Source organism: Antennarius striatus, chromosome 8, assembly GCF_040054535.1.
Source record: "Antennarius striatus isolate MH-2024 chromosome 8, ASM4005453v1, whole genome shotgun sequence".
NCBI classification, from domain to species: domain Eukaryota; kingdom Metazoa; phylum Chordata; class Actinopteri; order Lophiiformes; family Antennariidae; genus Antennarius; species Antennarius striatus.
The window spans coordinates 23,092,442-23,109,083 of NC_090783.1; the positions used below are offsets into that span (position 1 = coordinate 23,092,442).

The 16,642-nt window shown below is 40.0% G+C and overlaps 1 protein-coding gene across 3 annotated transcripts in view; it reads left to right on the top strand.

Annotated features, from left to right (window-relative positions):
• LOC137599838 (phospholipid-transporting ATPase ABCA1-like) overlaps positions 1–16,642 on the top strand; it is a 30,987-nt gene that overhangs the window by 9,475 nt on the left and 4,870 nt on the right. The window contains exons 7-42 of one of the 3 annotated variants that reach the window (XM_068321026.1): positions 452–643; positions 2,163–2,252; positions 5,564–5,807; positions 5,900–6,039; positions 6,139–6,255; positions 6,889–7,083; positions 8,330–8,538; positions 8,776–8,952; positions 9,042–9,264; positions 9,502–9,723; positions 9,894–10,098; positions 10,225–10,338; positions 10,439–10,613; positions 10,715–10,846; positions 10,932–11,071; positions 11,193–11,330; positions 11,431–11,660; positions 11,796–11,868; positions 11,974–12,176; positions 12,299–12,350; positions 12,458–12,571; positions 12,851–12,999; positions 13,166–13,290; positions 13,583–13,681; positions 13,788–13,977; positions 14,079–14,173; positions 14,305–14,337; positions 14,433–14,538; positions 14,731–14,805; positions 14,901–15,070; positions 15,187–15,364; positions 15,492–15,607; positions 15,703–15,847; positions 15,955–16,078; positions 16,166–16,295; positions 16,413–16,596. In XM_068321026.1, coding sequence (XP_068177127.1) covers positions 452–643; positions 2,163–2,252; positions 5,564–5,807; positions 5,900–6,039; positions 6,139–6,255; positions 6,889–7,083; positions 8,330–8,538; positions 8,776–8,952; positions 9,042–9,264; positions 9,502–9,723; positions 9,894–10,098; positions 10,225–10,338; positions 10,439–10,613; positions 10,715–10,846; positions 10,932–11,071; positions 11,193–11,330; positions 11,431–11,660; positions 11,796–11,868; positions 11,974–12,176; positions 12,299–12,350; positions 12,458–12,571; positions 12,851–12,999; positions 13,166–13,290; positions 13,583–13,681; positions 13,788–13,977; positions 14,079–14,173; positions 14,305–14,337; positions 14,433–14,538; positions 14,731–14,805; positions 14,901–15,070; positions 15,187–15,364; positions 15,492–15,607; positions 15,703–15,847; positions 15,955–16,078; positions 16,166–16,295; positions 16,413–16,596 — 5,304 coding nt within the window. Of the gene's footprint in view, positions 1–451; positions 644–2,162; positions 2,253–5,563; positions 5,808–5,899; positions 6,040–6,138; positions 6,256–6,888; positions 7,084–8,329; positions 8,539–8,775; positions 8,953–9,041; positions 9,265–9,501; positions 9,724–9,893; positions 10,099–10,224; positions 10,339–10,438; positions 10,614–10,714; positions 10,847–10,931; positions 11,072–11,192; positions 11,331–11,430; positions 11,661–11,795; positions 12,177–12,298; positions 12,351–12,457; positions 12,572–12,850; positions 13,000–13,165; positions 13,291–13,582; positions 13,682–13,787; positions 13,978–14,078; positions 14,174–14,304; positions 14,338–14,432; positions 14,539–14,730; positions 14,806–14,900; positions 15,071–15,186; positions 15,365–15,491; positions 15,608–15,702; positions 15,848–15,954; positions 16,079–16,165; positions 16,296–16,412; positions 16,597–16,642 lie in introns of all 3 variants that reach the window. The other 2 variants (XM_068321027.1, XM_068321025.1) reach the window with 2 other exon arrangements.

Sequence of the window (16,642 nt, forward strand, 5' to 3'; positions counted from 1 at the left end):
GATGCAATTTTGTAGCAACGAGTGCAAAACAAACCAAACATAAAAAATCCCCCCAAGGAGGAAAAAATCATTTGACTTTTCTGTGAGACGATCGGGAAGCTGCTGTCAGCACGGATGTGTATTCCAATGAAAAAAATTACTGTGTCTGTGGGTGTTAACTCGGCAGCTTTTAACAACCATGTCGAGCTGAACTTGGCAAATAATAACATAACATTAGAAAAACATATAATTTGCCTTCCCTCTTATATTGTGATTGATCTTTTCCCAGGATGACCAGCTTCTATTCCTCCCTTTATTTGACACATTTGGTTCTTCTTGTAACTACAAACTGCTATTTTCTGCAAACTCAGTAAAGTTGCTGCTTCTTCCCCGAATCAGCAAAACTTTAACTTCATACTCACCACACTTTTACATTTTTCTGAACTGCTTTTGTCCTGTTTTCTCTTCCCAGGTGCTAACTAAAGGTTTTGGCTTCCACCTCAGAGATCTCTGTAACACCACACCTCTGGAGGAGTTTGTTCACATCGCTGACAGAAACGTGTCCCTCCTGACTCGAGCGATCATCTGCGAATCATCCAGAGATTGGTTAGACAAGGCACAAAATCACTTCCTGTCCAACCTGGATTTCCTGAAACCAATCCGGGTGAGTTGGTTTAGATCAAGGAGTTGTATAGTTTTATAAAGAGTGTAGATTCAAAAATTAGAATTAAAAAAAAACAAAGAACTGAACGACAGGTTTGTCAGCCTACGAGCAGAAATATTTACGAGCTATTTATCATATATAAAATACCAGCGGGGACGGCAAGGCGGCGCAGTGGGTAGCTCTGTCACCACAGCGTGACAGTAAGAAGTGTACAGTCGCTATTGACCCTGACGCTAAATTTATGTGATGGGTGGAATCAATGTTTGTGTAGCACCAACATGCACTTCTCCTTTTCGGTTAATCTAATTTCAGTCCTCTCATTCTCACTTCTCCTGTACTTTTTCACTGTCACATCTTTATCTTCCTGGACAGCCAGACCCCTTCCCCTAAAACCTTTTGTCTAACGTGTGAGTCACAGTGTGAAGCATTTGCTAATACAAGTGCGAAAAACAAACATGGTGTGACTTGGTGGTCATCTTGAGGAGAAACAGACAAAAAACAGGAAGAGTGTGTCAGTAAAAATGACATCAAACTGCTGAGTGGCTCTCTGTGGACTTCATCCTCCCTTCTTTTTTTTTAAACTTTGATGCAAGAGCAGAGAGACCCCAGAATTTTTACAGAATTACCAAACATAGGAGAGCAAAACATGATTCACTTTCATCGAATATCGTTCTGTATGTGGGTGAATTCATGTGTGAGAGGGATAGAGGGGTAAAAAGAAAAGAACACAGAGAGAGCGAGAGCTACGGGAACACTTTTTGTTCCTAGAGAGCTGTTCTGTCCTCAGAGACACGTGCTACTGGAAATTCCAGCATGTGACAGCTGAGTTTAAAGGATGAAAACACACACACACACACACACACACACACACACACACACACACACACACACACACACACACACACACACACACACACACACACACACACACACACACCATAAGTTTGACTGACAGGAGCGTAGTGGGTCAAAGGCTGACTTGTTATTTCTAGGCTCCCCTTTCCTTCACCTCTGACTCCAATATTTGCCCTCCTGTTTCTGCTTAACCACAACTTTCACCCCCTCCATCTTTATCTGCCCCAGAGCCGTTCTGTTATGCTGTATTATGAATTGCAAGTGGGGAAAAAATGGAAAGGAAAACTAAAAAACTGTTAAGAAATGTTATCCTTTAAATGTATAGAAAATGAAACTTTTCATTAAAAATCAGAAGTTATTTAACATTAAAGTATTAAAAATTAGACACTGGCATTTGTGTAAACATAGTTTTCATTCATGTAATTGTTATTTAATGACATTTTCCCCCCCTAGCTTACAATTTAAATTGAATATAGTTTATCTGTCCATCAATAAAAAAAATCATTGGTTGTGTGAAATTACATATTGTATATTCTTCCAAAATTATAACTAAATTGAATATTTTAAGTAGTTAGTTGCTCTGCCATGCACAGCAGTTTAGTTTCATCATATACTACATTTTCAATTTCTACAACATTGTCATTATCCCCTTTCTTATGAACAGAAGGACGTGAGGTCCGACCCAAAAGTGGTTCAGGAAGTCGCAGCTGCAACCGACTATCTTCTGGAGAACCTTGGAGCTCTTGCTGTCGAGGTAGATAAACTGCACACACACACACACACACACACACACACACACACACACACACACTGAGAGGCAACAAGAGATACAAACATTGCTGAAGTATTTGTTTCCAAAGGGCAGCTTTATGCAGTAATATTTGTGAATAAGATCGATTTTTACAAAGAATCAGTTTTCTCTTTAATTTTACTGAACACTATGTTCACATGCAGTGATAGCGCAAGGTCAGGGCAGTTTTGTCATAGCAGTTCTTACAGTATTAACACATAAGTGCAAACAGACTGATTTCACAGGGAGTGTGGGAAGTGCAAAAGGCAAAGCTGGTGCTTGGGATGAGCGACTAAAGGAAAAGGAGGATAAAAGACAGTATACAAATTTAACAGAGAAAATCGTTCTGTGTTTGACGACATTGTGAAAATAATCCTTCTGCAAGTGAATCTTATGGAATTATTGGTAATGTTACAGTTGCATGTTAAGCCTGTATTGAGCATTAAAACCTTTCAACTTCACCACTGAATAAAATCACCTGGTTTTAAGTAACCAGCATAGTTCTGAATCATTTTCAATACTTCCTAGACAAGGCAGGCATTGGCCAATGAGAAACAGTCCCACACTGACTGCTCCTTTAGAAATCCCATAAGGCAGTGCAATAATTAATCCCTCAAGAACAAAGACCTTAATGAAATCCTACAGTGCCTGAAAGCCAATTATTTTTAATCTCAGAGCATGTGCATCTGTAAGAATCAAGAGAAAAGCATCTTGTTATGTGTTATTATTATTATTATCATTAGAAATAGTATTACTATTATCATTAATATTTATATTATTAATAATTACCATAATATAATAATAATAATAATAATTATTATTATTATTATTTTATCACACACATAAGATGATCTCTAGATTTTTAGAGAGAATTTATATATATATATGAGAATTTACTTTTATCTTGACCAAAATAAGGTTTTAATTATTAGTTATTTTATATGCAGTATTCACATTATAGTAATACTACTAATGAATGTTCCTTATCAGTTTACTTGTATATATCTAATTTGAGCTATGTTTAGCAGGGGCTGGAAACATTCAGGTCACTGCTCAATTTAGATGCAGTTAAAATTCAGTTTCACACACTGTGCTGCTCTGTTCTAAATTGCTGCGTATTGGTCCGGGTTAGTTGAACTTCAGTAACCTCATACAGGCTGTGCTGCTCTCCAGGTTACTCTGGTGCAGCTCTGCTGTGCTTCCTGTCTTGTCTGTGGATTTGTGTTTGAGTGTGAATGTTTATAAGGTTGTGTTTCCACCTAGACACACAAGTTAACACAGTCATCATTGCTTGAGGGAAATGATTCATTTATTCAGTCACATGAATGCACCTTCAACAAGGGAAAATTATTTCTCCTGGCCCTGAGCAACACACACCTTTAAGAATGTGTCAGGACCCTCATTATGCTTCCCGTGTGTGTGTGTGTGTGTGTGTACTCATTAGTTTTTGATCTGGTTCTGCTGGTGAAGCCTGTGAATGTTTGCTTGTTAAGAACGACCGATCGTAACCTCCCTCAGCTCTCACACCTTCCACTTCTTTCTTTATTCTTTTTTGTTTCTTCTTTCTTGCTTTTTAGCTTCTCAGTACAAACAAAAGCCATCCTCTTCATCCTCCCTTTTGTTCAATATGCTTGCATGAGAACCATAAAGCCCCTCCTGTCATAATTGTGTGAGCCGATGACTGGTTTGGTAACATTAACTGGGAACTTGTGGCGACGTGTTTCTTGACCTGCAGTAACCTCTATGTGCACCAAACTGAACTCCTCTGTTCCTTCCAGGCTTTGGTAACTCAGACTTTAACAGTCGACATTCACAGATTATCCAGGACAGTTTGTCTGGAATCCAGAGGGATATAACAGAGTCCCATTGTTCAGTTAGTTTTTTTTTGTTTTGTTTTGATATCAAGCAATGTTCCACAAAGTTAAATGTCACAAGACAAATTAAATACTGTTGTTTGGAGGAAAATGTAGGAAAATAAATCCCTGAACATCAGGAAAACATCATTATAATTTGCATTTTTGTTTAGCACTGAGTTGTTTTTCCCCGTCATTATTTACTTTTCTGAAGACTTTAAATAGTGGCAGTTTGCTCCGCCAGCAAAACAAAAATACTTCCAAGAATACTTATAATTTTTATTTCTGACATTCCAACAATAATCAGCTGTTGCTAGTGGCGGAAAAACAGCACAGGTATATCCGTGTTACAAAAATAAAAGTAAATATTGCACTGCCATGATTAACACCAGTAAATGCAACTTAAATGCAGTACAGTATTTTCAACACTATAAGGCGCACTTTCAATCAATGGCCTGTTTTAAACCTTATTCATATCTAAGGTGCACAAGATTATAAGGTGCATCTGATTTTAAGGTACACCTTCAGTGAATGGCCTATTTAAAAAACTTTTTTCCATAAATAGATGAACTGGATTATAAGGCGCACTGTCAGTTTTTGAGAAAATTAAAAGTTTTTAGGTGAGCCTTATAGTGCTGTACATATATACACTGTATTTCATGTTATGCTGACATAAACAAAACCATTACTTCGGGTCTGACTTTTCATCTCCACAGAAACAAAACAAGTCAAATATTTACACGTCATTGCCACTGTGATGTAAGAGATAGGGCTGAGAGCAGCAGTTAAATTTATCTTTGTCATGCAGACAGTTAAGAGCTGGATGTCTCCACCCTGCAGTGCAACACTTGACATCCGTGTCTAAAATACTTCCCATAGCACGGGTGATAACCTTTAATATCTTCAAAACCTGCAGTGTCACACAAGGACACACATGGGGGGGGGGGGGGGTCATGTTATCTGCTGCTTTAATGACAGATTATATGCTGTATGTAGAGTACATATTGTTGTCATGTATTGATTGTAAGCATCGGAATGTGACATATGTGAGACTACAGCTCACGTATCAATAATTCAATTGGTCACTAAGATCTACATTCACCAAAGTCAAACAGAAGAGAGACAGAGGAGAATTGTTTGAAATGAATTTTATTAAATTTGACTAAAAATAAAATCTCTAGACCAAATTACTTTTTTTACAGACTTTCTACGTCGTTGAGTACACCATCAGTCACATATCTCACAATGACTTATTATAAGCGTTTATTGTGGCCAACAAAGTCAAGAAATACACAAATATCTGTTCAGAAATGTGTTTTTTCAACCGTTCATTTTGTTGTTGTTATTATTCATGGATTAAATGCTTTAAATAAATGAAGTTGTTACAGCCAGAAGCTAACAAGTGTGTCCTCCTTCCTCTAGCTTTCCAGTATGAATAGTTGGAAGGATATGAGAAAGGAGATTCTGTATCTAACAGCAAACGCAACGGGCTCCCCGAACCAGATGTACCAGGCTGTGTCACGGATCGTCTGCGGACACCCCGAGGGAGGTGGCCTCAAAATCAAGTCGCTCAACTGGTATGAAGACAATAACTACAAAGCCCTGTTTGGAAACCATGGCAACGACAGTGACGGTGAACCTCTCTCCTCTTATGATAATACCTCCAGTAAGTGTCCGAATCTACTAACAGCATTTTAAAAAGAAGTATTACCAGTCTATCATCAGAGTAGACAGATTCAGAATGTGTGTATTCCTTAGCTCCCTATTGTAACAACATGATGCGGAACCTGGAGTCCAGCCCCATCTCCAGGATGATCTGGAGAGCTCTGAAGCCTCTGCTCATGGGGAAGATCCTGTACACCCCAGACACTCCAGCAACACAAAGAATCATCCATGAGGTGCAGCATCTAACCCTCCTTTAAGTCTCCTTTCATTATCATCATTCTAATCATTAATTAGCCATGTGAAATAACACTCTGTGTTTCCACTCTTTGCAGGTTAATAAGACGTTCCAGGAGCTCGGCCTGCTGAGGGACCTCGGTGGGATGTGGGAGGAGATGAGACCTAAAATCTGGAACTTCATGGAGAACAGCGAGGAAATGGACTTAGTGAGGGTGAGTGAAGATGCACTGACAATACGCACACTCACTTCAGGATTGGTCCAAGTTGTGAGTATAGTATTTTCTGCACTATAAGGTGCACTGGACTATAAGGCGCACCTTCAATGAACGACCCATTTAAAACCTTTTTTATATATAACGCACACTGGATTATAAGGTGCATCTGATTATAAGGCGCACCTTCAGTGAATGACCTATTTCAAAATTTATTTCACAAATAAGGCGTACTGGATTATAAGGCACACTGTTGATTTTTGTGAAAATCAAAGGCTTTTAGGTGCACCTTATGCTGCAGAAAACACTGTATTTAAAAAAAATATACAACCAGAATAGAGAATTCATCAAAGACAAAAAGAAAGATGTATATTCATATTAAAGGGATTATAAATTTGGGTCAGAAATTAATCAATAATGCACAGTATTAAAATGCAGCTCTTTTCTGTGTCAAATGTGTAAGAACTACTGCCACCTAGTGGTCAAATATCTAATTGTTCAGCTATTGAAGCTAATACTGTATATTCTGTTGTGTAACATTTTATTTTTGTCTATATCCCCTTCAGTATTTCAGGTTTTATACGTTACTGGTCCAGATCGACTCATCAAAGTTAAACCTTCCTTTTTTTGCAGACGCTGCTCCAAAATAACGCTAGTGCTGCATTCTTAAATGCCCAACTCAGTGAGACCGAGTGGCGTGTGTCAGACATTTCAGACTTCCTAAGTAAGGTGTCAGAGGACCGAAGACCCAAAGGTTCTGCCTATACCTGGAGGGACGTCTTCAACGAAACGGATCAGGCAATACAGACCATCTCACGCTTTATGGAGGTTAGTGGAGAACGCATCAGCAATCCTCTTGAAAAAACAAAAATGCAAGAACAAATGTGAAAGAGGAGGAACATGATATTATCATGATGTGCAAAATTATATTGCTGCCTTGTGATTACAGCTATTAGAGCATCTGGAAACAAAGGCTTCTCTGTTTGTTTCTTCAGTTTTTTAAATAGATGTTATCTAATATCCTCCAGACAGGACAAGATGCAAAGAAAAAGTTTTGTTGGAAAATAGGTTAAGTGCTTGAACAAATGGGTCACTATAATTCAAAAGGTTGATTTTATTTTTCTTGAACAACATTTAACTCCCAGCATGGCTCTTTGAAAGCTTCAAATCAAATCTTCATTCTATTTGTGTTGTCAGATTGAATTATTTTAGTGCTGTGCACGTCTGTCTAGCAGGTCAGTGAACCAGGGCCAGGCCTTAGTGAAAAACAACAAACTATAAACCCCTGACAGATGTTCTTAGGTATTTATTCTCCATTAAATTCGCGATTTTGAAATGCCTTTAACCTAATTATCATGCTTCGTTTGAAACCACGCCTTGTGGCCTATCTCTGATATATAATCATACATCTTATGGCAATTTTAGTAACTAATTAAGTTATGGTTTGATTCATGATCAAGATTATTGACTTAATTAATGAGTTTAATTAAGGTTTGAATCCATTTTGTGATCTTGTGCTGTTTTTTAATCCCCTCATTCCTCTTTTTTTGCTGTGGATAATGTGATGGTAATTTTTTCTAAAAATGTAATAAGTTGCATAGACAATCATTTGAAAATTTGAACAGCCACTTGAAGAAAATTAGGTTACCATGGTGCACAAATATTACCATGGTGCAGGAGATTTCAAAAAAATCAGCTAAGCAATTCAAAGTTTGTTTAACATGTTATAGAGTTTGTTGGTTCATAACTAATAAAAACTTATGTCAGTGATTTATATTAGAAAATATAATATCTATATATTATATAGAAAATGCAAGAAACAAAAAAAATCTCCTCAGTTATAGAGAGATAAATTGAATATTCAGGCTTCTGTCAGCACTTTTATCACTTTTACCAGACTCTTGTCAATGGATTTTATGTAAATAGTTTAGATGTTCTAATTCAGAGCAACTTCTCTTTGTAAAGATGAATGATTTTTTGTGTCCTCCTTCTATAATAACCTCGTGTACACCTCATAACAACAGAACTGTCAGCGTAAAAAAATCTGTCATGACTCCATTCGCTTTTCTTTCAGTGTGTAAACCTGGACAAGCTGGAGCCAGTAGCTAATGAAGAGAGACTGGTCAATAAGTCCATGGGTCTTCTGAACAACCAGAAGTTCTGGGCTGGAATCGTATTTCCTGGCATCGCCCACAACAACAGCACTGATTTGCCTCCTAAAGTCAACTATAAGATCCGTATGGACATTGATAATGTGGAGAGGACTAACAAGATCAAAGACGGGTGAGAGGCCCCATCCAAGCACAATTTTATCTCAGATGCTTTGTACATTTTTATACAATTAAGTATACTGATTTTATTTTTAATTTTTTAATTATTGGTTTATTATTATTATCATTATTATTATTATTATTATTATTATTATTATCATTAATATAATAATTATTATTGTATATTATGTTTATTTTTATTTATTATTCTATTATTATTTAATATTATTTTTATTATTTATTATTGCAGCTATTGGGACCCTGGTCCTAGGGCAGACCCCTTCGAAGACCTTCGATACATTTGGGGAGGATTTTCTTACCTGCAAGATGTCATTGAACACGGAATCATCAGAGCTGTCACTGGAACCAAGGAAAAGACAGGCGTCTACATCCAGCAGATGCCCTATCCCTGCTACGTTGACGACATGTAAGTGAAAAGTAATGGAATAATGCATCTTTCATTGCAGCTACTTTAACCTGGATTTAATCAACTCTTCAAAATGTTTTTTTTTCCAGTTTTCTGCGGGTGATGAGTCGTTCGATGCCTCTCTTTATGACCTTGGCTTGGATGTACTCAGTCGCCATCATCATCAAAGGTGTGGTGTACGAGAAGGAGGCGAGGCTGAAGGAGACCATGAGGATCATGGGACTTAACAACGGCATCCTATGGCTCAGCTGGTTCATCAGCAGTTTAATCCCACTCCTGATCAGCGCTGGCTTGTTGGTGGTGTTACTAAAGGTCGGTGTGATCACAAACACGTACAGTATTTGCTCTGCTGTGCTTTCTGTCATTCTGCAGCAATGTGACATAATAGTGGAAAACAAACGAACTTGGTAGTTTCTTTCTCCATTTCTTTTTCCGTAATCTTGTCCAGAATCATCGTGTAATTGCGGAAAACTAGTGATATCATACTGCTCCAATCTGGAAACGACTTAACATTGATTTTTTTCTTTCTTTCTCTGCCTCCCTTCTCAGGTGGGCAACCTGCTGCCTTACAGCGACCCAGGAGTGGTTTTCCTTTTCTTAGGGTCCTTCGGCATCGTGACCATCATGCAGTGTTTCCTCATCAGCACCCTGTTTTCTCGTGCCAACTTGGCAGCTGCCTGCGGTGGGATTATATACTTCACGCTCTACCTCCCTTACGTGCTGTGTGTTGCCTGGCAAGATTATGTCGGCTTTGGAATAAAAGTTGTAGTGGTGAGTTGAAGATATATAACATGCACACAGTTATTTTAATTATTATGCATGACCATGTCCAGGAACGTATTTATGTCATTAGATTTTATGGTTTATGGTATTTTTTGTTTGTTTGTTTGGACATATTTTATTTGGCTATGCTAATCTCTATGTTCTCCATCTTTCTCCAGAGTCTTCTGTCTCCTGTGGCTTTTGGTTTTGGATGTGAATACTTCGCCCTTTTTGAGGAGCAAGGAGTGGGCATCCAGTGGTCAAATCTGCTGGCCAGTCCGCTTGAGGAGGACAGCTATAATCTGACCACTTCTATATGCCTCATGCTGTTTGATGCTTTCCTGTATGGACTAATGACCTGGTACATCGAAGCAGTGTTTCCTGGTGAGTATTACATATGTCATTATGTCAGAATATATACGTGATGTACATTGCAGAGTATTATGAGCTTGTTTTTGTTGTTGTTTGGTGAACAGGAATAAAACAATCAATTGATAACTGTTATTCCAGGTCAGTATGGGATCCCCAGATCTTGGTATTTCCCATTCACAAGGACGTACTGGCGTGGAGAAAGGCAGGACAAGAATCTCTCCAGTGATCTGTCAAAGAAGGGCAATGCTGAAGGTAAAAAAAGAAAGCAGAACGGATGATGGTTACTACTGTTTAACCTCAGCTTATTTCTTTTGCTAAAACACTGGTGTGTTTGTATTTATTTGATCCAAAGCTGTGTGTATTGAGGAGGAGCCGGGCCACATTGAACCGGGAGTTTACATCGAGAATCTGGTGAAGATCTACAGTCATGGAAAAAAGCTGGCTGTAGACGGGTTGTCTCTGAGGTTCTATAACGGACAGATTACCTCCTTTCTCGGCCACAACGGAGCTGGAAAGACCACAACCATGTAAGACCATACATGCATTATCTACAGCGACATTTTGAATTACTGGAAATGACCAATTGATGTTGATTGTTGTGTCTTGGTGTGATTTTTTTTTTTTACAGGTCAATCCTGACAGGGTTGTTTCCGCCCACTTCTGGTACAGCCTACATTCTCGGCAAGGACATTCGCACTGAGCTGAGCACAATCCGACAAAATTTGGGTGTCTGTCCCCAGCATAATGTTCTTTTCAGCATGTATGTATTACAGTCAAAAGCTCAGTAAGATCTTAGTGTTTTTGAGTAGTGTTTTTTGAACTGGGTGATTTGTTTGTTTCCACAGGCTGACGGTGGAGGAACACATTTGGTTCTACGCCCGTCTGAAGGGCCTGCCAGAAGAGCAAGTAAAAGCTGAGATGGAACAAATAGTGAACGATGTCGGACTGCCCCATAAGCGTCAGTCACGCACCAGCACGCTCTCTGGTCAGTTTGATTATTTTACTTTTTTAGAATGCTTTTTTACATTCATCAGTAAAAAATTTTGACTCCATGGATAGCGCTTCTAAAAACGGACTTCCCGTTGTTGTTGTTGTTGTTTTTGTAGGAGGGATGCAGAGGAAACTGTCAGTGGCCTTGGCTTTTGTCGGTGGGTCAAAGGTTGTCATTCTGGATGAACCAACCGCTGGGGTCGACCCTTACGCACGCAGGGGCATCTGGGACCTGTTGCTTAAATACAGACAAGGTAAATACAATTGACATGCAGCTGGTTTTTACTCATGCTTTACTTATAAATACCTTTTTAACAACTGATGTAATAAATCCTATCATTTCTAAACTGTCAGGCCGTACCATCCTCCTGTCCACTCACCACATGGATGAGGCTGACATCCTGGGTGACCGCATTGCTATCATTTCCCACGGCAAGTTGTGTTGTGTCGGGTCCTCCCTCTTCCTGAAAACCCAACTGGGCACAGGCTACTACCTGACTCTGGTCAAGAAAGACTACGACTTGACACTTCAGTCTTGCAGGAATTCATCCAGCACCGTCTCCTACAGCAAGAAGAACGAGAAGGTAAACTATTGCAGGAATTTTTAAGACAATTCAAGAGAGTTTGTCCCAATTCTAGTCCAACTAGTCTCTCACTGTTAATCAGAAAATAAAAGGATTTATTTTGTCTAAACTGGTTTTGTTTTTTGTTTGCTTCAGGAGGACAGTGTGTCAGAGAGTAGCTCAGATGCTGGTCTAGGAAGTGAACCAGAAAGTGAAACCACCACAATTGGTAAGAACCGACACGCAGTTGTCTTTGTAACTTCACTTTCAAGGAATATAAGATGCAAAATGTTTTCCCTTTGCTTTGTCTCACCAACCAATTCCCTTCCTGCAGACGTGTCCCTCATCTCCAATGTGATTTTCAAGCACGTCTCTGAAGCTCGCCTGGTTGAAGACCTCGGACACGAACTCACCTACGTCTTGCCCCACCAGTCAGCTAAAGACGGAGCGTTTGTCGAGCTCTTTCACGAGCTGGATGACCGACTCACCGACTTGGGAATATCCAGTTATGGAATATCTGATACCACCCTTGAAGAGGTGAGGAGCAGTAAAGAGATTCCACAATTCCTTGTTTGGTCCTTTTTTTTTAAATTTCCTGTTTTATTTAATGGTATAAATGCTTCTGCCCATGTTTTAACCACATGCCTTGCAATCCGCAGATTTTCCTGAAAGTAGCCGAGGACAGCGGTGTTGATTCTGTTGAGCTTTCAGGTGAGGTGCATGTGGTATATTCTATGTCACTTCATATAATTTGAAAGATTTATGCATAAATATACCAGGAGACTTGAAACTCGGTTTCAATGAACATGTGTCTGCAGATGGAGTCGTGGCGACCAGGACTCGTCGCCGCCATGCGTTCGGAGACCACCAGAACTGCTTGAAGCCCTTCACCGACGATGACTTTGATTTCAATGACTCTGAAGGTGACCCAGGTAGAACTGCACTACCCACAATGCAGTGTAATGATAGCAACAAACTTGTTACTATCATTGCTTGTAGTTTTTATTTGTAACCAAATATATATCTAACTAAAAACCATTGAAATGTAAGACGTATATATATCACATAACAAATTTTATCCATTTTATGCAGGATTTCTGCTCTTATTATATGCTGTTTGATGAGATACTACTCATATTATCTCCTAGTTTGATACTATAACTACACATAGTAACTTTGCTGATATATATCCTTGTTGTGTCTGCGTTCAGAATCCCGTGAGACCGACTGGCTGAGTGGAACAGACGGCAAAGGTTCATACCAGGTCAAAGGCTGGAGTCTGAAGAGACAGCAGTTTGTTGCTCTCCTCTGGAAGAGATTCCTTTACGCTCGGCGCTCCAGGAAAGGCTTCTTTGCTCAGGTATGCTGATTCTATTTTTATGAACTCATTGTGAATACCAACGGGCAACATTTTTATAAGAACTGTATGCCTTTTTTTTCTATTATACACAAAGAAAATGTTACCGTTATAAGACTTTTCTTTTCCCCCCCCCCACATATTAATTGACATAACTGATGTTTTTCAGATTGTTCTTCCAGCTGTGTTTGTATGCATTGCCCTGGTGTTCAGTCTGATTGTTCCTCCTTTTGGAAAGTACCCAAGTCTGCCTCTTGATCCCGGCATGTATGGAGAACAGTTTACATTCATCAGGTGATATATTCTCTCCCATTCCTTCCTTTCTATGAATATGTCAGCTAAATACATCTACTCATTCCATACATTTTTTTTTAATTACAGAAGCTAATTATCATTTCAGTTAATCAAACTCATCAGCTCAACAGCTAAACGCATCTATCAGGAATGGATATTCATGCATCGAGAGTATTAATATATCATCATTAGCTCGTAGCTACTGTATTTGTTTGGCCAGTGAATTGTGAGATGATATGTATAAAGTTGAATGCATTAATAAAGGCAATGTGTTTGCTCTCTGTCTTTGCAGTAACGACTTACCTGAGGACCCTCACACCAACAAACTATTGGGAGCTCTGACAGAAAAGCCAGGGTTTGGGACGCGCTGCATGGAGGGAGAATCTAAACTGTGAGCTTTGAGAGAAGAAGTTAACAAATATTTCTGGTGTAGATATACAGGAAAAAGGGAATTTGGATTTGAAAATCTTGAACAAAATTTCTCTTGGTTGTTTCAGGAACAAAGACTGTATACCGATTGAGAACGAATGGTCGGTCCCACAAGTCTCCCAAAGTGTGAAAGACATGTTCGACAAAGGCAACTGGTCGATGGAGAATCCCTCTCCTCTGTGCGCCTGCAGCTGTGAAGGACGCAAGAGGATGCTTCCTGAGTGTCCTGCTGGTGCTGGAGGACTTCCACCGCCGCAGGTCAGCTAAACCTCAGTTAACCAGTCATTTACAAAATGCAAATCATGGAAACACACAAAGAAAAATGTTAATGTTGTATATGTTGTTCTCTTTGAATCCAGATGAAGATCAGCGCCAATGACACTCTGCAAAGTCTGACCGGCAGAAATGTCTCTGACTATCTTGTGAAAACCTACGCTCAAATCATCGGCAAGAGGTAACACGCTTTAAGACACATTTGTGTGATACAGTTGATGTGCTTCTGATCATTATTGCTTCAATATGTTAATTCTTCATCAAAACGTGCATTTAGCATTGACTCATTTTATTTTTTTGCTCCTCCTACAGCCTGAAGAACAAGATATGGGTGAATGAGTTCAGGTACATTAGCAGAAATAACTATATCTTTAATTCAATTTCTCATAAATATTGATGGGATGGCCTCAGCTGAATTAAAATGATTGTTCTAAATACAGATACGGAGGATTCTCTTTGGGCGCCAGAAGTTCCCAGCTTCTGTCTCACACAGACCAAATCGATGACGCCATTGCCGAGCTGAGAAGACGCTTCGATCTGGAGAGAGTATGAGATTTCATGATATTATCTTAAATTCTGACATGAATCAGCACCGAGTTCTTTAATGTCAGAGATTTTTACGATTCCACTATTTAGAGTTTCACATCTTCTGTGCATAGGGACACACTTGAGCTGTAGATTTTTATTATTGTACATTTGAACAGCATCAGTTTACTCCTTTGCCTCCTCCTCCTCCAGGGAACTGCAGCAGATCGTTTCTTACGTAGTCTCTCCAGTTTTATCCAAGGTCTGGATACCAAGAATAACGTCAAGGTCAGCACACACACACACACACACACACATACACATCGGTTATACACAGGCTGTGTACACAGTTGACCAACATGTCTGACTCTTTGTCTCTACAGATCTGGTTCAACAACAAGGGCTGGCACAGCATCGGTTCTTTCCTCAACGTGATGAACAACGGCGTCCTGCGGGCGAGTCTGCAAGCTGGCAAAGACCCAGCAAAGTTCGGCATCTCCGTCCACAATCATCCCCTCAACCTCACCAAGGAGCAGCTGTCCCAAGTGGCGCTGTAAGATTTGGATTGGGGGGTACATTTAAAAAAAAAAAAAAAAAAATCTGCTGGACCACTTTAAAGAGATTTCCATTCTCATCGCTTCATTTTGTTCCCGCCCTGTTTCTCTGAAGGATGACGACATCGGTCGACGTGTTGGTTTCCATCTGCGTGATCTTCGCCATGTCCTTCGTCCCTGCCAGCTTTGTGGTCTTCCTCATCCAGGAGAGAGTGAACAAGGCCAAACACATGCAATTCATAAGCGGAGTGCAGCCTTTCCTGTATTGGCTGGCCAACTTTGTTTGGGATATGGTAAGATTTTTTCAGTCAGGCTGAACAATTTGCCCCAATCCAAATTATATTAAAAAAGGATCGGAAAATCTGAACATATCAGGAAACGATGATGGTTTCAAATCTAACCCCCCCTCTTCTTTTGCAGTGTAACTACATCGTCCCAGCAACTCTGGTCATCATCATCTTCGTGTGTTTCCAACAAGACGCTTACGTCTCCTCCACCAACTTGCCCGTGCTGGCCCTGCTGCTGCTGCTTTATGGGTACAGTTTGATGCATAGACAAATTTCTTCTGCTTTCCTCCCTCCCTTTTTGTTTTCTTTATGTCTTACATCCAAAAACAATTTGTGTATTTCAGATGGTCCATCACCCCTCTGATGTACCCAGCCTCATTCTTCTTTAAGATCCCCAGCACCGCCTACGTGGTTCTGACCAGCGTTAACATCCTAATCGGAATCAACGGGAGCGTTTCCACATTTGTTCTGGAACTGTTTGGAAGCAATGTAAGTAATAAACAAATCATTTCCATTCACATAGAGCAATAGCAGACCGACAGGGCTTTGAATTCAGTATTTTTTCGATGGGGTACTGACATTGTTCCCCTTTTAAGGAGATCGGTGGCATCAATGACATCCTGAAGAATGTGTTCCTCATCTTCCCACACTTTTGTTTGGGGAGAGGACTGATTGATATGGTGAAGAATCAGGCGATGGCAGACGCTTTGGAGAGGTTTGGTAAGTACTTCACTGACTACTACAACTGGAATATATTGTGTAGATGTTTACAGTATCTGACCTTTGCCCCCGGTTGTGCCTCTTTAGGTGAAAACCGTTTCCGCTCCCCTCTGGCCTGGGACATGGTGGGAAAGAACCTGTTTGCGATGGCCGTGGAGGGTGTGGTTTTCTTCTTCATTACAGTCCTTATTCAGTACCGCTTCTGCTTCAAGGCCAGGTGGGTGAAATCTGAGATTCATTTGGGAATTAATAAACTAAAGCACTTCATTTAACATGAAAAAAGAGCACCCGCTCCAAATCAAACGATTAAATAACAAGGCTTTTAATTTCTCAGGTCGTCCACCAGTCATCTGAAGCCGATCGGAGAAGAAGACGAGGACGTGGCCAGAGAGCGCCAAAGGATTCTGAGTGGCGCTGGTCAAACGGACATCCTGGAGCTCAGACAGCTCACCAAAATTTACAAACGGAAACAGAAGCCGGCCGTGGACCGGCTCTGCGTCGGCATCCCCCCTGGCGAGGTGTGATAACGCAGACCGGGCTTATGTTTTGTTCAGTTCACGTAAT